The sequence below is a fragment of the Bacillus rossius genome, chromosome 1, assembly GCF_032445375.1.
Source record: "Bacillus rossius redtenbacheri isolate Brsri chromosome 1, Brsri_v3, whole genome shotgun sequence".
NCBI lineage: Eukaryota > Metazoa > Arthropoda > Insecta > Phasmatodea > Bacillidae > Bacillus > Bacillus rossius.
The window spans coordinates 166,482,788-166,510,059 of NC_086330.1; the positions used below are offsets into that span (position 1 = coordinate 166,482,788).

The 27,272-nt window shown below is 33.0% G+C and overlaps 1 protein-coding gene across 1 annotated transcript in view; it reads left to right on the top strand.

Moving 5' to 3' along the window:
* LOC134527097 (discoidin domain-containing receptor 2-like) overlaps window positions 1–27,272 on the top strand; it is a 745,508-nt gene that overhangs the window by 604,708 nt on the left and 113,528 nt on the right. The window contains exon 12 of the mRNA XM_063359451.1: window positions 23,030–23,182. Within this exon, the coding sequence (XP_063215521.1) occupies window positions 23,030–23,182 (153 nt within the window). The remainder of the gene's footprint in view (window positions 1–23,029; window positions 23,183–27,272) is intronic.

Consider the following 27,272-nt stretch of genomic DNA (forward strand, 5'->3'; position numbering starts at 1 on the left):
AATATAAATGATTACTGCACTCTATTGGTTTAGAAGAAAACTTGAATGATGGTAATGCACTCTATAAGGCGAGTACGTCAAGATGGTGTCCTCCAGCAGACGATGACAAGATGGTGGTCTCCAGCGGATAAATACAAGTTTGCGGACATGACGTCATACCAGCTGCCGATATATACCTTGTTATTGGTGGTGGTAGGTCAGTCTGTAGGTGGCTTCTGTGGAGGAAGGATATGTCTTTCTTATTTTTTGCTCTTACCGGTTTCTAATTAAGGACGGGAATCGATCTAATCAATCAGTATTCTAATAAGTTAATTTTTTGGTGAATTTTGAACTTTTTTTCATTAAAATCGGATAATAAATAAAGATTTTGAAGATGGCACCTTTCACGATAATTGATACAAGTGGTGAAATAATTCAGAATGTCGCGTGTGGCGTAAAATATTTTTATTACTTTTTATTGAGAATTTTTTTTTATATTTTAATAAATAACTGGTTTACTTTCGCCGGGAATCGAACCGAGGACCGAAAACAATTAAGTAACTAAACCTTTGTAGTATGCAATTTTTTTAATATTATTTGGAATTTTTTTTCGGAATTACTAGTATTAAAATTACGGCTATTCGAGACGGCGGCCGTAACGCGAATCGCAACAGTTTTGACTTAATACAAAATGGCGGTTCTGTCTCGGACAAGTGGTGCTATTATTACATAAAATTTAAAAAAAAATTGTAAGTCCGTATATGCATGTTATTTTTATATATACCTTACTAGAAGGCTATTTGAAATAAATTACCCTACTTACATGATTTTCGATAAAATATATATAATTTTATTTAAATTTGCCAAGAGAAAATTTTTGAATTAATGGGTGAATAAATGTTGATATTTAAAGTACCTATTACAATTATAAACAGCCCAAAACGTACTGAAAATATGAATGCCAATTTTTTTTTTTTTAATTTTGGGGTTATTGGCATACAAAAGATGTAACCTGAAATTTTTTTTTAAATAATTATACAGAAACGAACACGAACCTTAACATAAACAAAAAGATCATAATACATGTTGTAATACCACTTTTATATCAGGTTTGATACCAACGAACTCATCCTACTACAGAGCCTAACGTGACTATCAAGCTGGAAGTCGGGATGGAATTGGTTAGGATATATAATTTATTTTCACGAACCTCGAAATTTATTTCACAAACATAATCAGTTTTCCTCAAATCTCTATCACTCCTTGGGATCTTTCTGTTCCATAAGTCGTTTTTGTTTTTCGTCTGCAGGAGTCTTAAATACGTTAATGTTTGCGTCGTACTTTCTCTACTACACCCAGTTTTGCAACCGGGCACAAAACAACACTAAGGCATATTGAAAAACTAAATTAAAAACTTCTTAAAGATGAAAGTTAAGCTATCCTAATTTTTAATTCAAAACGAACTGAGAAGTTATACACATATTGTTATTTCACTTTGAAAAATGCAAACGGCCCATTTAAATGCATTGAAACAGATGAAAATGACCACCTCATCGAACACTACTGCTACCTGACGGAGAAACAAAATAGTGTGCCAAACTTATAACATTGATCTTCCCAACCTGTAGTAGAATTAACCTTAACAATAATAACACAAAATTTCAAATATTTTTCTCAATTTGATCGCAGCACCAACTGTCGGGACAAACTGAAATTAAAATAGAATAATATTTAATATTTGATGCTGTGATGGTAGCGCAGTCTACCGGATCAAATGTAAAACATTCCAAAATTAACAACTACTTATAAATGAAAAATTAGTTAAATAAACATTTTCTAATTTTTATTGAAAACAATTGAAAAATGGTTGGTTGTTATAAAACTCACGTTATAAAATTCTAATTTTAATTAAAAACAATTGAACAATATGTTATGAAGTCAATAAGCTAGCAAATAATTTTAAGGTTAGGTTGGTTGTTATAAAACTCACGTGTAAATTTGATAAAAAATTATTTTTTTGCTTGATAACTTTTTAAATGAATAATTTTTTCCAAAGTAAATAATTTTTTTTATATAATTTTTTTTCAATTTTTTTTATAGTTTTATTTTAAATAGTTTTTTGTATAAAAAATAAATAATTTTTATTAAAAATGATTGAAAAAATTCGTTATGGAAGCAATAAACTACACAAATAATTTTATAGAGAAATGACACACACTCACTATTTGTGTGGGTATGAAACATGATTTTTTTCTGCAATTTGAATTGTAATATACAAAAAGGGTATTGAAAATTGAAACAAATACGGCGACACTATAAACTGTCATGATCTTTATTTTTTTCTTACTCTCTACTTAGTTCCTTACAATAGCAAAACTTAATGGCTTCTAATAATGCGTTGCAATTTTTGCTTATAAAGCGTGTTTTTTTTAGTTTTTCTTAACTCATAATCGAGATAAAATATCCAATTGTGAATCTAAACCATCCTCGAATCCCCGTGAACTCACACACAAAATTTCATCAAAATCGGTCCAGCCGTCTAGGAGGAGTTCAGTGACATACACACGCACACAAGAAATATATATATAAAGACTAGATAATGCCCGGCATGCGTTGCAATGCCTCAATCAATTTTTTTTGTAATTTTTTAAACGTATACTAAGCATCTCTCTTTATCACTCTAATTCTCTATATCTCTATGTATATCTCTATATCTCTATGTATATCTCTATAACTCTCTCTATCTTTCTATTTATATCTCTATCTCTCTATATATCTTTCTAGCGGACCCGACAGACATTGTCCTGCCCAAATGTACTTTTTGTGAGATATGGATATGGCGGTAAGTATTTCTACGCTGGACATTTTGTATCTTCTCATTATGCCCTCCTCTTGGGCACGCCACTGCCGTTACCAAACACCTTTCCCATGGTTACGCAGAAGGCAACAACAATGCAAAAGCCCGTTGCAATAGAGGCTAATTATCAACAATGCTTAGTTTTTTTGCTTTTAAAGCGTGTATTTTTAGTTTTTCTTAACTCAGAATCGAGATAAAATATCCAATTGTGAATCTAAACCATCCTCGAATCCCCGTGAACTCACACACAAAATTTCATCAAAATCGCGTACAAACAGACAGACAGAAAAAGTAGTTTTATTATAGTAACATAGATAGATTATTCTTACATGTTCGCATCCATGCAGTATATGAAAAATCAGCATGCATAGCCCCACACCTATAACTATACGTATCTGCTGCCCACGACTTTTTCCGCATGGAATTTTGTATTATCTTGCACCATTTACAAATTTAAACATTATAACATAAAAGTTGATACAGTTGTAGTAGTTTTCTCATGTTCACAAATGATAATTTTTCTCGCCTCTATTTCAGTCTTTGCAATAAAAATATGTTACTACCTAAATTGTGAGTAAATATGTTTCTACTTTCAAATGTAATGACGGTAAGACACTTCATAAAATGTCTTTGTAAACCACATTTACTGTTTTTTCCGTCTCGAGCTAGAATGTAAAGATTGTCTGCATTACTGACCCGCGAGCAAGCTACATACATTTCAGAGAGAGAGAGAGTGACAGAAAGACACCTATTGAATGTCTATCTAACTAATTTTTTTATGAGAGCATATTTTCATTAAATAAATCATGAAATCATTCAACGATAAAAGCTGTTTATTTAATTAAGCGGGCGGGTTCGCTCCAAGGAGAAAATTGACGCGGCGAGACCTCGTAGACATAGAGAAATGACACACACTCACTATTTGTGTGGCTATGAAACATGATTTTTTTCTGCAATTTAAATTGTTATATACAAAAAGGGTATTGACAATTGAAACAAATATGGCGACACTATAAAATGTCAGGATCTTTATTTTTTTCTTACTCTCTACTTAGTTCCTTACAATAGCAAAACTTAATGGCTTCTAATAATGCGTTGCAATTTTTGCTTTTAAAGCGTTTTTTTTTAGTTTTTATTAACTCGGAATCGAGATAAAATATCCAATTGTGAATCTAAACCATCCTCACTATTTGTGTGGCTATGAAACATGATTTTTTTTTTCTGCAATTTAAATTGTAATATACAAAAAGGGTACTGAAAATTGAAACAAATATGGCGACGCTATAAACTGTCAGGATCTTTATTTTTTTCTTACTCTCTACTTAGTTTCTTACAATAGCAGAACTTAATGGCTTCTAATAATGCGTTGCAATTTTTGCTTTTAAAGCGTGGTTTTTTTTTTTAGTTTTTCTTAACTCAGAATCGAGATAAAATATCCAATTGTGAATCTAAACCATCCTCGAATCCCCGTGAACTCACACACAAAATTTCATCAAAATCGGTCCAGCCGTCTAGGAGGAGTTCAGTGACATACACACGCACACAAGAAATATATATATACTAGCAGACCCGACAGACGTTGTCCTGTACACACGTCGTTAATTCGAAAATTTCAAACATTCTTCAAATAAGCTGTAACAATCTGGACTGTTTTGATGAAAATTATAATTCAAGAGTTATTTTAATATCTAACTTCATTACATGTACACTTATACAAATTCGACCGATCGGTAGCATGTGAGTATATACTGTGTGTGTAAGTATGCATATACTGTATGAGTGAAGTGAAATGTAGAAGCTGTGTTAACTAAAAAGATGCATCTATTACCACACTCCACGGATGAAATTTGTAGACTGGATAATAGCAGCCACTGTCTATGATTATTGACATGGATATTTCTAGGCGTCACCGAAAATTTTAAGTGAATGAAATGACTGATTACAGGTTGGGATATTATCCGTGGAGTGTGGCAATAACAGCATCGTAAATACAAACTTTAACTTGTTTTATGTAAAGGTAAACAATCTTATAATGAAACTATTTTATAACATTTATTTATTAATTTACAAAAACTTAATTTATCTTAATGCTATTGGATGTACAATATTTTTAGTTAATCCTTGAGGTGTATAAACAAACAAATTCGATGGTTTTCCAACTCTGGAACACGCAACATATAATTGACCGTGAGAAAAACACGTATTTTCTAAATCTAAGCCACAAATTGTCATGGTTTGGCCTTGTGACTTATTTATAGTCATAGCATATGCCAAGCGGATTGGAAATTGTAAACGTTTGAATGGTATAAGTGAATCTGAAGGAATCATTGGGATCCGTGGTAGAAGTACAACCTCACCTTGAAATTTTCCACTCAAAATAGTAGCTTCAAGAATGTTGCCCATGATATTTTTTTTATAACTAACTGCGTCCCATTACATAATTTCGGAGCATTCAAATTTCGAAGCAAAATTATAGGTGAACCAACCTTCAGTCGCAAATTATGTGGTGGCATTCCAGGTAAATCTACAGGATAGTTAACAACTTCATCAGGATCAACAACAGTGTCGATCGATTTAAATGTAGTTTCATTACCAGGCAGTAATTGCTGTATTTTGAAATTGATGGCATCAACATCTAAATTTTTCGCAGCTAAAATTGCTCGCTCTCGTAGCCATCCATGATTAGTACAATTATTTCTCAAATCTGGAAAGATACTGTTTATTAACTCATTTTTGGTAGCCACCACGTTGCAAAAATTCTCTGGAAGTCGAATATATTGTGTATCTTCATACAATTCAATTTTACTATTGCCAATATCCAACAATTGTTCAGAGAATCTTGACGCTAATGGATCATTTTGAAGTTGAACGCGCATATTAATAGTAAGGCATAATTTTCTGACACTTTGCCATAGATAAGATTCTTTTAAACATGCGTTTATTTCGTCTGCATATGTCGCGCGTGGAATGACTGGTAATGTTTGTCTGAAATCACCAGACAGCAACAATAGAGCACCACCGAAAAGCCTAGTATTATCCTTGATATCTTTCAGGGACCTGTCGAGAGCTTCAAGCGAATACTTGTGGGCCATGGTACATTCATCCCAGATAATAATTTTGCATTTTCTCAAAACTTGAGCCATGCCTGAATGCTTCTTTATGTTACACATTGCTTCGGGATTTGTGTGAACATTCAAAGGTAATTTAAGCGCTGAATGCGCCGTCCGTCCACCATCAAGTAACGTTGCTGCGATTCCTGATGAAGCAATAGCCAATGCAATATTATTTTATGATCGGATGCGCGCAAGTATCAATGAAATGAGGAATGTTTTACCAGTACCACCTGGTGCATCCAAAAAAAAGAATCCACCTTGTTGCGCTGCAATTGATACATTAATTTGATCATATACATTTCGTTGCTCAGCAGTGAGCAATTGTTCATTATTGGCAACAAAAGTAGCCAAAGAAGTTCTATCGAACAAGTGTTCCCGTTGAACATCGCTGTTGATGGTATCTACTGCTGGGCGGTTCGGCGCTGGCATGCCGAAATGGATGAGCGGCATTATCGAAATAAGAATACAAATATGCTCAATAATTATTAATGACTCATTATATATTTCTGCGGAGAATTCGATATTTTGATTTTGATTAGTAATTCTAATCCGATGTAAAATATCCTCACTCATTGAGTCTTTATATTTGTCCCACAAAGCAGATGCTTCAGACGGAAAACACATTGTCAATATTATTGAAAATAATTGACGAATTTGTTGTGGAGATGAGCTCAGTGCTGCATCTGCAAGTGTGAGATCCCAATGGTTATCATCCTCCAATAAATGTAACTCACGACTCGCATCAAAGAAAGTGTCGTGTAAAGTACCATTGACTTTTCGCAAATATCGGAAAGATGTTGGTCCAGACGCGGTAACCAATAACAAACGCAAAAAAAAACATTCGCGTTGCTTAGGATGAACTGTATATACTCGACCTAAAGTATTTGTCATAAATATGTCGGTGAATCCTGGGACTGGAATGCCTCGTTTCCGTGGTTCCCAATTTTTTTATTGTTTATTCCACGTAAAATTTTTAGGAACATCAGTATACATTAATGTCCTTGCGAATTTACCAACAACATCTTGTCGGCAACAAAGGTTGAAAAATTCAGTAAGAGTTGTTTTTGGAGCCGTTAAAGCTTGTTGTAGTGCAGTCTGTTCTGTAAAGTAAACACGCTGTCCGTTTTCAAGATGCACAGCCAAATGTATAACAGCAGGATCCCTTTCATGTATAGGAAACGTAAAAATGCGCCAAATAGCTTCGTTACTGCTTATGTATCGACCCATTTGATAACGTGTAATTTCGTCATTGTCATTTACATTTTGAACAGCGAATACAGCTTTATCACTGCCCTTGTGAACATACTTACAAATGTATTTTATAGATTTCACTGAACTGCATACTTCAACGTTTATGTGCGCTTTATAGGTTTTGCACAGCAATGGTAAATATGGAACTACCCAGCGATTATCAATATCTACTGTCACACCGTTTAACAGACGCAATTCATATGATTGACCGCCATTGTCTACGTCTCTACGCCGGTAAGATGGATAACCGTCAATATTGGTGATAGTATCAGATTGGAATGGTTTTGGAAAATGTTTCGTACATTTTCCATTGTCCATACATGGTGACATCATGTTTAGAGTACCACATGGACCATGGATCATATTAGTAGTTACAATGTCAAACAATTCTTGATCAACATTCGGATCTGGAATTTCGGCTGAAATAATTTTGTCGATTTCTTCTGGGCGTACTTTATCCACCAACCAAATCAAAATATGCGCATGAGGTAAACCTCGTTTTTGCCATTCAACAGAGTAAAGCCAACAATGTGTTTCACCAAATACCGAGTGATGTGTAATCAAATTCATCAAAGATTTTAATTTTTGTTTAAAAACACGTGCAGTGATATCATGGCGATGCATCGATGTTTGACCTGGCAACAACAAACTTTGAATTTCATCCCAGTTTGGATTACACGTAAATGTGATAAAAAGATCTGGTCGGCCATATGCACGTACGTAAGTCATGGCGTCTTGAATATACTCTTGCATATGACGCGGACTACCAATGTATGATGATGGGAGAATATATGCGCTACCGATGTTGTTGATGTCATTAGATGCATCTACGTTACCAATAACGGCGTCACGCAAATGAATGTACTCCTCAGCACGAAGTTTTGTTTGATTAAATTTTATATATCGTAATCTCTCACTTTCGATTTTCACGTACATATCGACAATATACTGATGAAATAGCTGTCTGCATCGGAGAATGGTATTGTCTTCATTAGCACGTATCATCAATCGATATGCGTAGAAGTTCATAGCACTAACTTTCTTGATCAGTTCTTCACCTGCAAATAAATATATATATGAGAGATACAGAAATTATTTGGAAAAAAAAAATCTGTAAGATAGTCTACAAGTTGTACCTGTAGTTGGATTCCTTTGTTTAATACTTAAATGGTATCCATCTTCTTCTTCCCAAAATATCAACGGATACTGCAATGCATCGTAAGAACGATGATTGTCTTGAATTAATTGCATCGTATTATCTCTGCGTTGAATGCAAATGTCCCGACGTTCACATGGGTCACCAGCCATAACAACTGCAACTTCATTAATAGTTGGAACATTATATGTGCCTGCGTGCTCTCCGTAGGGCACTTTGTCTGCTTTAATAATAATGGCGTAGTTGTCGTTTTGCAGTCTGCTAGAAAAAGTCTTGAACAATTGCAACAACTGGTTATGGTTTTGCAAAAACGTTTCCAAAATGTCCACAATTTCTCGTTCCTCTATCTGCTCTATATAGTTGTAAGCGCAGCGTGTGTGTGATTGTTGCTCCTCATTGCCCATAAAATAAATTAGGATCGGCATCAGGCATTGGGAGCAATGAACCAATTTGGTGGTACACTTGACCTTGAATTTTGAATGTAGATTCGAAATTACGACCATCTTCATTATGAACAATTTTTGTTGCTCCAAATGATGTCATTTGGAAGCATGAATTGAATTTACGAATTTTTCGCAAAAACAATTTCGATTGAGATTTGGTGCCAGCTAAAAGTGTTTTTAAAGGTTCCGGCGGTGGATTTAGCGATGGCAGTGAAATTTTTCCAGATGCGCAACATAAACCAGCTGATTCACCTTTGTACTTGAAAGCATGACAATGTAGACACTTTTTGTCCATACTACCAATCGAGATTAATGCATGTGACGAATAGTTCATTTCAGGATCATATTCAAACGCAAGGCGATTGAGTGATGCTCTTGTCAATGCTCGATCATTTTGCATCCGGCGTTGGTTACGTTCTCTATGTGCATCCGTCGCTTGTTGACGTGTCTCTCATTGTCTTACTGCATTAGCACGAAGACGTCGAGTGCGTTGTACTGAATTTTCATTCGCACGTGTAGATGCAACTTGATCTCTCAGATTTGCATTATCCGCCGAGTTTTCTTCATCTGTTCTATTTATTCGACGATCATGGACCAATTGCGCGTTCGGAGTACGTCGACCAATATTTCTGGCTCTTCCTCGAAGACGTGGCATTTTTCTGAAGAAAAAAAAATACTGTAAAATAATACGCAACGAATGTGAGTTTTTTTATTGAGAATGAAATTTTAATTAATTAACAAAAAAGATTTATTGTAACAAATTTTAGATAAAAACGTGTAATTTTATTTTTTTGCTTGATAACTTTTAAAATGAATAATTTTTTCCAAAGTAAATAATTTTTAATAGAATTTTTTTAAAATTTTTTATAGTTTTATTTTAAATAGTTTTTTTATTTAAAAAATTAATAATTTTTATTAAAAATGATTGAAAAAATTCGTTATGGAATCAATAAACTACACAAATAATTTTTATATTAGGGTGGTTGTTAACAAATTTATACGAAATAAACTCAATAATCCAAAACGAATATGAGTTAATTATAAAAATAAAATTTTTAATTATCACCGAAAACGATTTAAAGTATGTAATTTTTAATAGAATTTTTTTCTAATTTTTTAATAATTATTTTTATTTAAAACATGAATAAAAAACACAATTTGAAAATTTATTATGAAATTAATTTAGCTACACAAATAAATTTTTAGGTTAGGTTGGTTGTTATAAAACTCACGTTATAAAATTCTAATTTTTATTAAAAACAATTGAAAAATATGTTTTATGAAGTCAATAAGCTACCAAATAATTATTAGGTTATGTTGGTTGTTATAAAACTCACATTATAAAATTCTAATTTTTATTAAAAACAATTGAAAAATATGTTATGAAGTCAATAAGCTACCAAATAATTTTTAGGTTAGGTTGGTTGTTATAAAACTCACGTTATAAAATTCTAATTTTTATTAAAAACAATTGAAAAATATGTTATGAAGTCAATAAGCTACCAAATAATTATTAGGTTATGTTGGTTGTTATAAAACTCACGTGTAAATTTGATAAAAAATTTATACAAAATATATACTTACTTCAATTCCACCCTAAATTCGCAAAAAGTATCGTTTTTTAGGAACACTTTAAAACTCTTCAAACATCAATTTATATTCATAGTTAATATTTTAATTAGCACATGACTTAAGCGTACACAATAACACAAAATTTCACATATTTTTCTCAATTTGATCGCAGCACCAACTGTTGGGACAAACTGAAATTAAAATAGAATAATATTTAATATTTGATGCTGCGATGGTAGCGCAGTCTACTGGATCGAATGTAAAACATTCCAAAATTAACAACTACTTATAAATGAAAAATTAGTTAAATGAACATTTTCTAATTTTTATTAAAAACAATTGAAAAATATGTTATAAATTCAATAATTTTGAAAATGATTAATTTTTTCAAAGTATGTAATTTTTAATAGATTTTGTTCTAATTTTTTAATAATTATTTTTATTTAAAACATGAATAATAAAAACAATAAAAAAAATTATTATGAAATTAATGAGCTACACAAATAAATTTTTAGGTTAGGTTGGTTGTTATAAAACTCACGTGTATTTATATTTATACAAAATTTATACAAAATATATACTTACTTCGATTCCACCCTAAATTCGCAAAAAGTATCGTTTTTTAGGAACACTTCAAAACTCTTCAAACATCAATTTATATTCATAGTTAATATTTTAATTAGCACACGACTTAAACGAACACAATAATAACACAAAATTTCAAATATTTTTCTCAATTTGATCGCAGCACCAACTGTCGGGACGAACTGAAATTAAAATAGAATAATATTTAATATTTGATGCTGCGATGGTAGCGCAGTCTACCGGATCGATTGTAAAACATTCCAAAATTAACAACTACTTATAAATGAAAAATTAGTTAAATGAACATTTTCTAATTTTTATTAAAAACAATTGAAAAATATGTTATAAAGTCAATAATTTTGAAAATGAAAAATTTTCTCAAAGTATGTAATTTTTAATAGAATTTTTTTCTAATTTTTTAATAATTATTTTTATTTAAAACATAAATAATAAAAACAATTTAAAATATTTATTATGAAATTAATGAGCTACACAAATAAATTTTTAGGTTAGGTTGGTTGTTATAAAACTCACGTGTATTTATATTTATACAAAATTTATACAAAATATATACTTACTTCGATTCCACCCTAAATTCGCAAAAAGTATCGTTTTTTAGGAACACTTCAAAACTCTTCAAACATCAATTTATATTCATAGTTAATATTTTAATTAGCACACGACTTAAACGAACACAATAATAACACAAAATTTCAAATATTTTTCTCAATTTGATCGCAGCACCAACTGTCGGGACGAACTGAAATTAAAATAGAATAATATTTAATATTTGATGATGCGATGGTAGCGCAGTCTACCGGATCGATTGTAAAACATTCCAAAATTAACAACTACTTATAAATGAAAAATTAGTTAAATGAACATTTTCTAATTTTTATTAAAAACAATTGAAAAATATGTTATAAAGTCAATAATTTTGAAAATGAAAAATTTTCTCAAAGTATGTAATTTTTAATAGAATTTTTTTCTAATTTTTTAATAATTATTTTTATTTAAAACATAAATAATAAAAACAATTTAAAATATTTATTATGAAATTAATGAGCTACACAAATAAATTTTTAGGTTAGGTTGGTTGTTATAAAACTCACGTGTATTTATATTTATACAAAATTTATACAAAATATATACTTACTTCGATTCCACCCTAAATTCGCAAAAAGTATAGTTTTTTAGGAACACTTCAAAACTCTTTAAACATCAATTTATATTCATAGTTAATATTTTAATTAGCACACGACTTAAACGAACACAATAATAACACAAAATTTCAAATATTTTTCTCAATTTGATCGCAGCACCAACTGTTGGGACAAACTGAAATTAAAATAGAATAATATTTAATATTTGATGCTGCGATGGTAGCGCAGTCTATCGGATCAAATGTAAAACATTCCAAAATTAACAACTACTTATAAATGAAAAATTAGTTAAATAAACATTTTCTAATTTTTATTGAAAACAATTGAAAAATGGTTGGTTGTTATAAAACTCACGTTATAAAATTCTAATTTTTATTAAAAACAATTGAAAAATGTTATGAAGTCAATAAGCTACCAAATAATTTTTAGGTTAGGTTGGTTGTTATAAAACTCACGTGTAAATTTGATAAAAAATTATTTTTTTTGCTTGATAACTTTTAAAATGAATAATTTTTCCAAAGTAAATAATTTTTAATAGAATTTTTTTTAATTTTTTTTATAGTTTTATTTTAAATAGTTTTTTTATTTAAAAAATGAATAATTTTTATTAAAAATGATTGAAAAAATTCGTTATGGAATCAATAAACTACACAAATAATTTTATAGAGAAATGACACACACTCACTATTTGTGTGGCTATGAAACATGATTTTTTTCTGCAATTTAAATTGTAATATACAAAAAGGGTATTGACAATTGAAACAAATATGGCGACACTATAAACTGTCAGGATCTTTATTTTTTTCTTACTCTCTACTTAGTTCCTTACAATAGCAAAACTTAATGGCTTCTAATAATGCGTTGCAATATTTGCTTATAAAGCGTGTTTTTTTTAGTTTTTCTTAACTCAGAATCGAGATAAAATATCCAATTGTGAATCTAAACCATCCTCGAATCCCCGTGAACTCACACACAAAATTTCATCAAAATCGGTCCAGCCATCTAGGAGGAGTTCAGTGACATACACACGCACACAAGAAATATATATATAAAGATAAAGATTTAATTCGCAGTCTGGTAAATGTCTTGATGGCCGTGCGGTTAAAGGCGTATGTTTTCCAACCTAGAGATCAGAGCTGCGATGGTTTTAATCAAAGCGCTTCCAATATATTTTGCATAAAAATATAAAATTAATATGCCGATAAGGACTATAATAGCTATGGCAGGTAATGTAACATCGGCCTTATGTGATGAGAAAGAGTGACGCTGGCGCTCTCTAAGAAAAACAGCAGAAAGAAAGTCGACGGTGTCCAAGATGGCGGCCTCCAGTGGAACAGAAAAAAAATCAAGAGCGACGCTGGCGCTCTCTAGAAACAAAAAAACTGAAACTTAGTCGACGGTATCAAATATGGCAGCCTCCAGCGGAACAGAAAAAAATCGATATGGTGTCCGTGACGAAAATTAAATCATGAGTGAGTGGGCCACTCAATTTAAAGATGGCAGATCGAAAATGGCGGTTCCAAGATGGCGAATATAATATGACCACCTAGTTCATGATCAAAGGTCAAGGTCAAGGTCATTCAAGATGGCTGCCGTGACGTCACAAATACTAGATGGCCGCCGTGACGTCAGAGTAATCGGCAGGCTCCACGGCACCGGCACCACCGCCTTCCGCCTGGCGCCGGAGGAACCAAACAATACTACTCCTGTCCTCGGTTTGATTCTTGACCAGTGACAAGTGTAAATAAATATTAAATAAATTTTATGTTCTGGTTTCCTTTAACTTTCGCAAAGTTTATTAATCATTTATGCTACGAAAAACAATTCAAGACAATATACCTGACCAACTTAATAAATACGGTGCCGTTATGCCTAATATGAAAGTCTAGTCTTTTGATACTTAGAATAACCTCTAAACCGTTCATGTATAAAGCCATCCATACATACATATAAACAAAGAGTCTTCGGACCGCAGAACCATGTCATGCACAATGTCAGACAAATAGACCAGTCTTATTCGAACCTCATGACCTTCTTAGATGTCAGATAATTATTCAACAAAACCCACGTAACATGTTTTACGCTTACAAAAAAACTAAGAATCCATGAAAAATGATTTATCAAGTCAAAGAGGTTTTGGACTAGTAAAAAATCAGAGATACTACAGATTTTAATACGTACATTTAACGAAACGTCACACATTCAACAAAATATCGCACTGAACATACAGTACACACAACAAACGGAATGAGCACACAGTACACAAAGGAAACGGAATAAACACACAGTACACACAGGAAACGGAATGAACACACAGTATACACAGGAAACAGAATGAACACTCAGTACACATAGTACACACAGTACACACAGGAGACAGAACGAACACACAGTACACACCCGAAACGGAATGACCACACAGTACGCACGATATACATGGAATTAACATTCACACACAGTAGCGGAAACACATGCTTACTTGGAAATAAGAATACAATAAATAAAACATTAAACATTTGTAATTTTATTTATTTTATTTCTGAAAATTATACAAATGCAGGTAAAACAATTCATTATTGTATTTAGCCAGCCTCTTTCAGTTCTTTGAGTATGAAGGATATTTCTTTGATGCACGAATAGTTTCCTGCACAGAGAGAGGCATGTAGAAGTCTTAGCCGGTCAACCAATATGTTTGAATCTTCCCATGGCGTGTAATCAATTTATTCTGCTACGCCAAGGTCAAGGCCAAAGGTCAAGGTCATCCAAGATGGCCTCCGTGACGTCACAATCCAAGATGGTGGATCGGCTCCCGGCTCCACTGCCTTAAAGCCTGTGCCCGGACATACATACCTATACTATTCTTGTAATATGTAAGATAAATTGAGTATTTTCATTTGTGGAAACACAGATACTATTCTTACAAAGAATGATGATGACTCATTAGTTAAACCAAAAGTTTCCTTTGTGGAAACTTGCCTAACATTTTATTTATTACAGGAAGCTTGTAGCATGTTATCTAGAAACTAAAAAATAAAATGACTCATACAAATACGTCAAATTTATTTTATTAAAAATGTTTGCTTCCTTAAAACATAAAAAAAATGAATCAGAAATTCATATTATAAATTCACTCGGAAATTACCCAATGAATGTGCATGTGAAATGGATTCTTAAAAGTGGTGAAATATTAAAGAAATATATTTATTTAGACGGAAAATATTTTTAAAAGAATAATAATAGTGGGTATATTATTATTATTATTATTATTATTAATCACTCAGCCAATCCAGAAATATATTTTTCACTTTTTCGGCCCGTTGTTTGAAGTTTAGTTATCATTTAACAATAATATAACTATTTTTGTTAACATAGAGAATTGTGTCAATTAAAGATTTTTCACTCCAACACGACATTTATCCTACCAAAAATATATATTTTTAACTAGAGACTATTTTCCCTCTTTTTTTATACAAAAAATGGCCCAAACCAAAAATGATTTTAAATAATTATATTTTATATATGGTTCTAAATATATTCAAGAAATGTTATTATTTATGAATAATTCTTATTATTTCTTACATGTCATGCTTCAATGCACCATATTAAATTATATTTATTTTTTATTTTGTTCGATAATATATATATGTATACTATTGTATGTCATATGCAACTTTATCTTTGGGAATACTCTTACTAGTGCCATTAATTAAAAGACCAATTTTCAACACTTAAACATTGCCAAATTTTCTTTAAGCCTTATTGCTATAGAATGAATATAACTCTAAAAAATTGTTTGAAGAATATTAATTTCGCTGTCAAAACTGGATTTAAAAATCATGCTTTAAATAATGTATTTACGTATGTGTGTAAGTTTCGTAAATAAATGCAAAACGAGAGCATTAAAATAGCCAACATGGGCGTTTACTAATTGGTGTTAAAATAAAATATTTCCTTTTAAATACTTATAATTAAAGCTTCATGACATGATGAAAGATGTACAACTATCTTCCCTTAAAACAGCTATAAAAATTTAAAAAAATATAAATTATAATGGCTGCAGTGGTATTCTCGTATATTGTGGTGCAAATAACGTACCTATAACATTGTCGTATAGCCCTTTGTCACATGACATTAATGTTTAGAATTAAGAGCCAAACTGTGTTGTTCACGGTGCTAATAAATAATACCACGGGGAAAAAATATTTGGGTTTTATATTGTACTAGTTAACGTACTAAGATTTTTTTCCATTTAAAGGTTAAATATTTTTTTTTCAGTATCACAAATCAAATAGATGGTGGTTTTCCTCTTATTTTGGTTCAAATTTAATGAATGTCTAAAATTTTGTCAAAATTGAATTATACGAAAGAGTGTATTAACATTGAATACAAATAAAAAAAAATATTTTTTTTTTAAATTTATATTTAACAAGATTTTAATACTGACGGCCATACGTAAGATATATGAAATGGTTTCTGGCACTGATAGGGATACAGGTCTTAAAAGGAAATTGGTGTTAGTGAATACAGTATATTTCATCTTATTTCAACGAAAAATGCGCAAAATTTCTTTAAGAACTAACTAAATGATTTAAAAGCAATGGCGGGGGAAGGGTAAATAAGTATGGGAGTAGATTTTCGAAATTTAATGTGAACAGTGACAGTTCGTTTTTAAAGCTCAGGTTTGCCAAAATTTCATCAAGCTCGGAGTAACCCTGTTGGTATGATAAAAAACAAACTTCCACACACGTTTTCATACATATGACCAAAGATAATGCAGTATTTACCACATTAATTTGGCGTTACAGTGTAGTATAAGATAATTATCAAAAATACATAAATCGAAATAGATACCGTGTTTCTTGAGTTACTATGTAACACCCTGAACAAAAAGTCAGGCAGTAAACAACCTGGAGGATTTTTTAAAACCGCTTATATTTTTCTTAATTTTAATTTAAATAATTTCCATTGTTTTTGATAAAAAAATAACAGTATAAAACATCCTTTTTTTTGCTTAGAAAAAGTAGCGTGGACTATTTTTACTGCGAACATTTTGTAGTCGTAATCCTTGCTTTCGCATCTGCAAACCGTGCGAATATGTGCGGATTAGCACGAGCAGGAATATCCTTGATCTCAGATTATCGAAGCGAGGCCTGAGTTTAACTAGCACATATTGAACGGCACAAGCCGTCGGACCCATTTTCTCGTGTTAAAAAAGAATTCAGTTGTTGGAAGCGGCAACCCATCCCACCTTAAACTCGGCAGCACGTACCGTCAACACAAGGTTCACAACCACGTCTTTGTTCCTACAACCCGGTTCCTCCCTCCCCCCTAACCGCTAGAGCAATGTGTACCTCTAACCCACCCACTACCCTCTGGTTTATCCCTGGAGATGGAATCTAAGGCACGGGGCGGTGAGATGAGCCGAGAAGATGGATGTTATCCGCGAAAGGGCGAAGGGTGAGGGAGGGTTGCAGGGGTTCAGGGGGCGAACCTCTTACTCGGAGATTTTCACGTATCCTCGCAACCCCTTTGCCCCACACCCCTTGCTTAGCAAACACTCCCCAATCCCAGCCTGTGGGACATTGTTTTATGGCTGCGCGCGCTCTCGCCCGGTGGAACACCGACAGTGCATGCCGTGCAGACCATACCGTGCATGCACTTGGCAAGGGCTCCTCGTGACTTGGCCAGTTTCAAAACACAAGCCTCCGTTACATATTAAATTATTTTCAATTGTATTCTCAAAAGGAGCAATCGTCCCTATAAGGGTTGCACTGTTGCTTCGTTAAAGCGGCTACTTTCACAGCAACACCTACAGACGCACACGATTTTATAAAACCTTGCCGCAGTGTACAGGAAACCAGGCGTACTTTTAAAAATTAGGGTAAGTCTTTTTTAAAAGAAGCCCCGTAGAACGTGTGTCAAAACAATGAGTGATTCAGTAAATACATTACAGTGTGACAATAAGGAGCTAGGAATGTCTTCTTTTGGACATTTCCCGCAATTCCACTGGGCAGGTTGTTGTCTCACTGTCCTGAATTCACTCAGTCACTCGTTCTTTTCACAAATGTTCCACGGGGTCTCTTTTAAAAGACTGAAATATACATTTTTTGTCGGGACAAAATATTTATTAATTTAATAGCTATACCTTTACGACCATGTGCAACAGCAGGACTTATTTTTAATTTTAGGCACCTACTCATTAAAAATATTTTTCTCGCAGATAATTTATGTTATCTTCCGAAATCAATCAGACTTGTGAAAAGAAATTTCGATTCGCGTATTGAAGCATGAATTTTAATATTTACAAAATTAAAAATATTATTTGTGGAGAGAAGGCATTATGATTTCTCTAACATCTTGGCATGTTGGGAAGAAGACTTAGCTCGCTGTACCTACGTATTCACTCGACGGAGCAACTGCGCCGGTGGCGCTTTCGTTTCACCTGGCTGCAGCGGCTGCAAGCACCGGTAACCGTCGTGTCCTGGGAGTGTGCGACTGGAATACAGCTCGCCACGTCGCCGAAATATTCCCCAGACCGTCATTATCATGTCGACAGCGTCTCGGTCATCATTATTTGTCTATGGCGCTTGAGCAAGGTGACACGGGTGAAGCGTAGGACACTGTAAAGATTATGTATATTCTGCTGGTCAGTGCATCAATGGACGACGTGATAAAGTTAACTCGTCACTCTAAGTAACCAACAAAAGAATTAACACAGTTTTTGATGTGTAATATCTGAGCTCTCGGTAAACGGCATTTACTAGGTCTAATTTTGTGAATTGAACGGAAGTGTGTAGTCAATGTGCTGCCATCTGTGGTGGATGGCGCCAACCAGATTTCACAAAAAATATAAAATGAAACTTTAAAAGTATTAAGTATTTAATCAATTTTAACAAAATGGACAGTATTTTAATGAAACCTTTTGTCGAAATCAGGTCCAAAGCCGGGGTTTAGTACTTTTTCAATATTGTACGCTTTATTGGAACAGTTTTAATATGTAGTTTAAAATTTCCCCTCTGCAAATCGAAAGTTTCGATAGTCGACGTAACTACTCAGGCAGCGAATTCTAGTGACGTGTGCCGAAACTACGTGAAGTTCGTGTCAATAAATGTAGTTTAAAACACAATTTTAGTATATTTATCACGCTCGGCATTGTTTTAAAGAATTTTACGTTACATTTTATGTCCGAGTTTTGTTAGTTTATTTCCAACACGAGGACAAATTAATAGTTTTTCTTTACTGATATAAAACATTTACACATTACTAGCGAGTAGGTACTGAATGACTCGCTCACATTTCTTTATCAAAATATCTAGTCTAATTTTCACTATTTAAAGAATCCCTTTTTCATAATCACTCTCGGTAGATAGTGTTGAGGTTATTTAAATAAAAACAACAATATAAGGGACTGGATAAATTCGCATGTTGCATGACCTCAAAGATACACTGCATATCTATAATGTGCACACTCGGTTGATTGCCGACTGTTCATTTGACCCTGACATGTGTGACATCTCAGTGGAACTGTCCTGACGTATTTCAAATCTTTGATGGATGGTTTCTCATTGGCTCACAGTCCCCCATGTAAGACATATTCTGGTACAGATATTTGTAAGTTTGTACTTTTACACGAAAACAAATTTATTGGTATAAAATAGTGTTTGCGGTAATACTAGGTTCGGTTTCTTACCCGGCTATTTATGCTTTGTGTTGTCCCAGCACCTCCAATAGTTAGACATTTTGTAAACCGTTCCCTGAATTTCTTTCCAGTATTTATTGCGCAAATTAATAAGCATATTAAAATAAATGTCAATTATTATTTTTCATAATTTCAATAATTAAGCTCCAATTCAACATTTTTTTAAAAAGTTTATTATTGGTTAACTTTAGTAATATTTACTGTGTTATCTTGAATTTAAAAGATTATTTACGCAAAAATACCCACAGTCATGTGTTGTAGAAAATAACAATATATTTCATGTAGTTTTGCAAACACTTTCTTGGCAACTGGTTTCCAAAGGACCCTTACTTGTAAAAGTTCAGAAAACAGCTTTCTGCGTTTCGGGCTCCGCGCGCTCTCGCGGGCGTGTCATGGCAACACCGTGTTTTAGAGTTTGCACTATCAAGTTTAGATCGCCGACGGGGTTGAACCAGGATTATTCTCGAGTGGTAAAACGTGGCGGACGTTGCCGTGAGTCCGTGGGAGATTCCCTTGGCCCTCCCGTTTCCGAATTTCGTCAGTGCTCTGCCCGAATCTCATTACCTACTCAACCATTGTCATTTGACGACCCATTTTACTGTAGTTTCATTTATTCATTTTATCACTGATTTGGGAGCTGCTGCCTCGAAAAATTGTTTTTGTTTTTAGCCGGCTTTCTCTCTCCTCCCTCTCAAACCATGTTTAAGAATTTATGTTTATGAAAATACCCTGATTCAGAACTCGTAATATTATTTTTAAAGAAGCTGAAATTAAAAACATAATGCACCTAAACTAAGTTATGATTTTTTTTGAAACTCTCTGAACGGCAGCAAACCAATAAAACCACGAAATTGAAATGACCCGATCACATGCAATCCGACCGGAAGGGGAAATGTAGAAGCAGCCAATGGACAACAGACACCGACTTGCTTGTGTACAAGTGTCAAGTTCATCCTGATACCAGAAAATAATAAAATAACTAGAATTTCGCAGATCTTCACTCATCACCCATTTTCGTCTTAAGTGTCTTCGATGACGACGAGCCCATTTTATCATTCATGCACATATGGATACTTCTATTAAAAATTTGTTCATACATTATTCATAAATACTTTCTTATTAGGGCCATGCATATTTAGCGAAAAGATTCCTAGATTAGTTACAAGTTAAAACACAGTAGCATCGCCTGTGTTTCGTGATTGGGTGAATTTCTTCCAGGTACATGTCTACTGGTAGAACACCAATCACAGTAATTCAGTGCGGAAGCAAACGCCTTCTGAGTGGCTCGGTCAAACAAGGCAACGACTTTTCTCGCAGACGGCCGCCAATCACAAGAAGAAACCTCTGATGCGGCTTTACCTTGTTGCAGTCTAATAGGCGTTCAGATTTATTCGCGAAAAATGCCTGCCCCTAATTATTTTATATATGTATATTAGTTTATATAAATGCCATACGAATTTAGCATTATTTTTCGTAGAAGAGACAAGATCATTTGAATATGTTATACTAGCTGCAATACCCGGCGTTGCCCGGGCTGAACACAGGATGTAGTTAGTAATTGTCTTCTTAATTTGAATGTCAAGTGTGAAAATTAATTTAGATCACTTTCACATCCCGACAGACGTTGATCTGCCAGTTTATAGTTATTTACCTGGTCTGTATGTTATTTAGACTTTATAAAGCAATGTAGACAAAAGCTGAAAAATAAGAGATTACTAAAATGAAAAGATTCCATTGTATAGCTAATGTTCGGCCTGCATTGCATTGCCTCATTCAGTTTTGTTTTGTAATATGTTTGAAGTAGTTCCACATGTACAAATCATCTATCCATCTCTAAATATATTCATCTCTATCTACATCTATATACAACTGTGCATCTCTCTATCTCTATATATCTCTTTATATCTACATATATACTTCCCACTATCTCTATATCTTCTATATTATATAAGTCTCTATATAGCTATATACAACTATAGGTATTCTATTTCTTTATCTAACCCATTACATTCTCTATACTTCGCTCTATCTCAACTTATCACTCCGTCTCTATCTCACTATATATATCACTATATATCTGTCTCTCTTTTATATTTAAATAAATTGTGTCATGTTTGCGCACTTATCCAACAAAAACAGACGAAGTGCCGCTATATAAAATGAAATAAACACATTTTTTTTGACACGATTCGTGCTCCAAATATTGAAAAATAGTTAAACCGTCTCAGTAACCTTCATTGGCATGCGCATAACAAATCATCAAAATTTCATCGCAATCGGATGAATGGTATAGGAACGCATACGGCACAAACAAACAAAAATTAAAGACATGACAAACGCATCAAACGATGGTGCGTTTAAAATTCAAGGCAACTCTATCTATTGACGAAGTTAAGAACAAAACTGGTATTATCGCATTTATTTTGCTAGACGCTGCGAGCTCCACTAAGCGGACTGGTCTCACCAAGGAGAAAAATATTAATTTGCCAGACCTTACTATGTGTATGATCGTGTGTCAGATATAGAGAAATGACACTCACTCACTATTTGTATGTCTATGACCTATGTATTTTTCTGTTATAAAAAAAATTATCACTTTTTCACTCCCTTAGGGATGGAATTTGTATATTAATATGGGGTCTATGTGTTAATCCAGGTTATAAGCTAGCTGTAGGCCAAATTTCATTCAAATCCATTCTGTAGATTTTACGTGAAAGAGTAACAAACATCCATACTTACAAACTTTCGCATTTATAATATTAGTAGGATCTTCTTGAAAGCAGTTCAAAAAAAAAATTATTTGCTACTTTGTGCAAACTTTAAAATAAAAGAATTTGTATGTGCACATATATTTTCTAAGTATTTTGTAGTGGCTCTTTGTTTGTTAACAAGGTCTGAGACCGTAAGTGTTAAAAATTAGGTGCTTCATCCATCACATTAAAGTTATCTTTGCTGATACCAAATCTTAATGAATAAATATTTCAAAACTGGGACTATATAAATACGGTATACAAACTGGAGCCTCGAATGTGGAATGCTATATCGGCAAATAAAATCAATACCTCCTATACGATTACTGATAATGAAAAGACGTTCATTCGCACTTGTATTCATACATCCATGCCTTTATTAATCCACCCGTTCACAGCTTTCAGAGGAACTGCCTCCCCAGTGGCTAAGAGTAATACATGCTGATAATAACTGTTGTCAGACGGAGCGAAGGGAGCAGCACTTCACGCCAGGGAAGTTCACGACCATCAAGATACCGGACGGCCCGCCCCGCGACGGCAGCGCCGCGCTGCTCGAGTTTCCGCGCCACCGACTGCGGCTCGTCGAGAAGCTCGGCGAGGGCGGCTTCGGCATGGTGAGCGTGCCCCTTCCTCCACTATGCATACTCCTTGACCGCCTGGCAGCGGCAGTGGCCGGCGTGCTGTCGCACGTCAAGTCTCGGTCTCGCACGCCGTGTTATACTTGTTTAAGCGAGTTATTAAAAATTATAAGATAATGAATTTTTAACAATGCACGGGCAGTTTGCAAAACAATTAACACAATGAAAAAGAGCTACATACATAATAAATAAGAGACATATGTGCTTTTAAATCATAAATTTTTGTGATTGATATAAATCGTTGGTCCATATAATTCCAAACATTAATTTTTTGTGAATATCAGTGATAGAACTTGTGTTTTTAAACGTTTTAATTTGTATATTCAATTATATTTATATACGTGGGATTATGTTCCAATATGTATAGCCTAATTTATTTGCTTTAAAAATTATTTCATTTTTATTTAAAAATTATTTATTATTTTTAATCAATTAGGATAAATTTTCAGCATATTTGTAGATTTATATTATTATCTCAAATTTATCACGATTATTTTACTAAATTAAATAATTTATTTTACAGGTTTGTTAACATTAATGTTGATTACCGAGTATATTTTAAAAAAAATTCATTTGGGTTTATTCATAATTTAGCAACCGTATTTATAAAATCACTCCAGTCATGTTATTATTTATATTATTAATTTGCATGTAAAATAAAAGTTAGTTTTTATTACTACAAGTAAGTGTAACTTCCAATGCGCGTACATGAGTACAAGCACTTTTTTTTGCCTCGTCATTTCTATTATTTAAGGGGTCCGCCTAGTTCGGAGTGTATTTATGTTGGCGAGGCAGGATGATAGGTGCGACACTCGCTGGTGCTTCTAAGCGCAAGGCTGTGAACTGGCACATAGTCTTCTAGCTGTGCATTTGACAACTATGAAAATTGAGCGGTAAACCATTACAATATATGGTGAAAGAAATGAAGATAAATTTGTAATGCATGTCCGTTAATTGCTGTCATGAAACTGTACTGGGCGTTTTATGTCTAAAATTATTCAGAAAACACGGGATTTAGCCATATTCACTTTCTTGAAATACAGTTTTAAAAATAAAAACGTAACCATTACCACTCATTAGCCGCCAACTTATTCTCAAAGGCTTCTCGTAAACAGACACCACTCGGATATTTTAGAGCGGATTTCAAATCGCATGGTTTCTTCTGAAGCTCACGCCATATGTGCGCCTTGGTGGGCTATTTCTGTCAATTGTATCGCACTACTCCCTTGCATTTGTTCTGTCCATAATATTTCAAGCATTTATATTTACTTAATGTTATACAAATCGTTTATAAGGTCGCGCAAGTTATAGTATTTAAGATTACTTGTGCGACATTTCACACGTAGTTAAAATATATTTAAAATATTTCTAACAGAACATATAATGAAATGGAAGTATGGCTAAATTTACAATAATGGCCCGTAAATAGAAGCAATGACCGGAAAATAAAAAATAATTTGACCTGGTGATTAAGACCTAGCGTAAATGTTTGAATGCACCCACAATGTGGGGTATTTATTGAAATTATTATAATATATTTTTATATTCAGCTACTTATGATTTTAATTTTATTAATTAGATTCAACAAAACGTTATCCACGTGATTATGCTTAGTTTTAAAAATGTATAGACTAGAGAACGATTTTGAACATAACGGAACAGAGATAATGTTTTTAAGTTGCATTAAGCATGGGAAAATTATTTTTGTAGCTCATAATAATTTTCGATTTTCTTTCCCGTGGTGGTAGATTAATAAATTTATTGAGAATTAATTTTCTATTTTCTTTACTTCAGAATTGTCTGCCACTTATAAAACTTATTTTTTCTCTTTCTTTTGCCACCTGTTTGGATTTACTATATATATATATATATATATATATATATATATATATATATACATACATATACACAAACATATATATACATACATATATATATATTGTTGCCTCAATATAAAAAGACATACTTAAAAGTCATTATTAAACGTGCTCTAAACGAATTAATTAAGCTATGCATACTACGATTAATATTTATTCAGTTTTTTTCTGCTAATTTGGCAAAACGTTTTACTTCAATAATAAGCCTTTGCGTATAACGCTCATATGTAAATGTACACATATAATAAATAATACATGTTATTGACGTTATTAAAAAATATATAATTACATGCAGTCTCCGCGTTCATTCATTAGGTTTCTTCCAAATTATACCATATGTTGATAAACTTGTAGTATGCGTTGCTAATTCCTAATAAGTAGTGTGACGCGATGGCTGGACACTGAACGTCTACTCAGAGGACCTGAGTTTGACGTTCGGGCCTGGCCATCCTGATTTTCGTTTCACAAAAACACTCCTGGCAAATGCTGGGTTGGTTCCTTACATCAAAACATGGCCAAGTCCTTAACCAACACCTTATTTATAGTAATGTTTTACTGTCTCTAATTAACTCACTGTTGACTAGACGTAATGCAAAAAATAAAAAATAAATAAATAAACCCTATTTAAAAAAAATTATATCTGAAAAGAAATCAACATTCAATCGATATTCCTGCAAAGTTCGTAGCTATCTAATGACAGTCTAAAATACAAATATGTTCTTTAATTTTTTTTTGAATCGGGAAGATTAAATGTCTTTTGACAGTTTACACTTTATCTCATAAAGAAATTTTAATAAATGACAAAAAAATGCATAAACACACAAAGAACAAATCAAAATCAGCCGATGTAAAAAGTGAAATGTATAGACAGCATATATAATTCCTTGGAAGCAATTAGTCAGCCCACTAACACAGTGGACTGACTACTAATACACATGGGCAACAAGAGCAGTAACTTTGGACAACACAGCGACAAACAGACAAACCCATGAGTTATTGATGTTTTTCTACGAAATACAAAGAAGCCAGCAACGTCGTAGGTGGAATAGAACACTTTAAATCATATGTAGTGCTAATTTTTGAACAGTTAAATACTCCTCGTGATTGGCTAAAGGGTTATTTGAAACAACGTGAAGATCTAGAAGCGAATTGAAAAACACCAAGGGATAAATCATCTGACTGAATCATGAGCGACTCGGAAAGTGATTTAAATGCAGTTGCACAAAAAAATCACATAACATGGAATATATTACGAACGAGTTTATGAATTCAAGCCTGCAACCGGAAAATAACGCGAAATTTACAGCTCTTCACTCGTACTGAATAGTCTGAATAGTGTTGTGTTTACCATTCTGCATCTATATTAGTAAAAGAGAGTTAGTCTGTGTGTAGTTCCCGTAACAATGAGACGGCAAGGCCCAGAGACGTGAACTTTCGTAAGTGGATTCTTCTACGGAAGAAAAAAGGGTAGAGAGAGTTAGAGAGTGAGATATTATTTTGCCTTTTAAATAAATAATTTTTTTTGTTTAAATTTAAATTCTTTTTTAAGATTTTCGATCACATTGTCCCGATAATCTCCATGGCAACGCTTTGCAATGTTTATGCTTCTATTGTCTCTTGGAAATGGCTATTACATTGTTAATGGTTTAATCGTTCATTCGGCTCACAAGCCATTCCATTTGTAATAATCTTTGCCCTCATATTGACACATTTTTGATTAATTAAATGTGAATTTGGAGACCTTGAACTGTTGAAACATAGAAGGCGTCTTTTGTTAGTTTTTTTTTTTGTTCGGTTTTCGAAATTCTAACCACTTATTCAAAGTTTATTTTCATTTTCAGTCATCTATATGATGAGAAGTGCTAAAGTGTTCAACCTGTAGACTGCCTGGCAAAGCACGTGTTCATTATCTGTTGCCCATCTCATCTTTAGTTTGCATTGACTTTTAAATGGGCATTTACTCTCTTCCCGATGCACGATTCCTGCCATTTGCGCTCTCCTTGGTTCGGTGTGTGCTCTGTTGCCAGATTAAAACCATAGATCGGAAATATTCTAGACACAGATTAAAATAAATATTTGAGAAATATTTTTTTTTGGAAAATTAAAATTAGGAATAAGAATTTAGGAAATACATTTTCCTGTTTTATTTTATCCAGAATACCGTGTATTCATATTATATTAATTTTTCT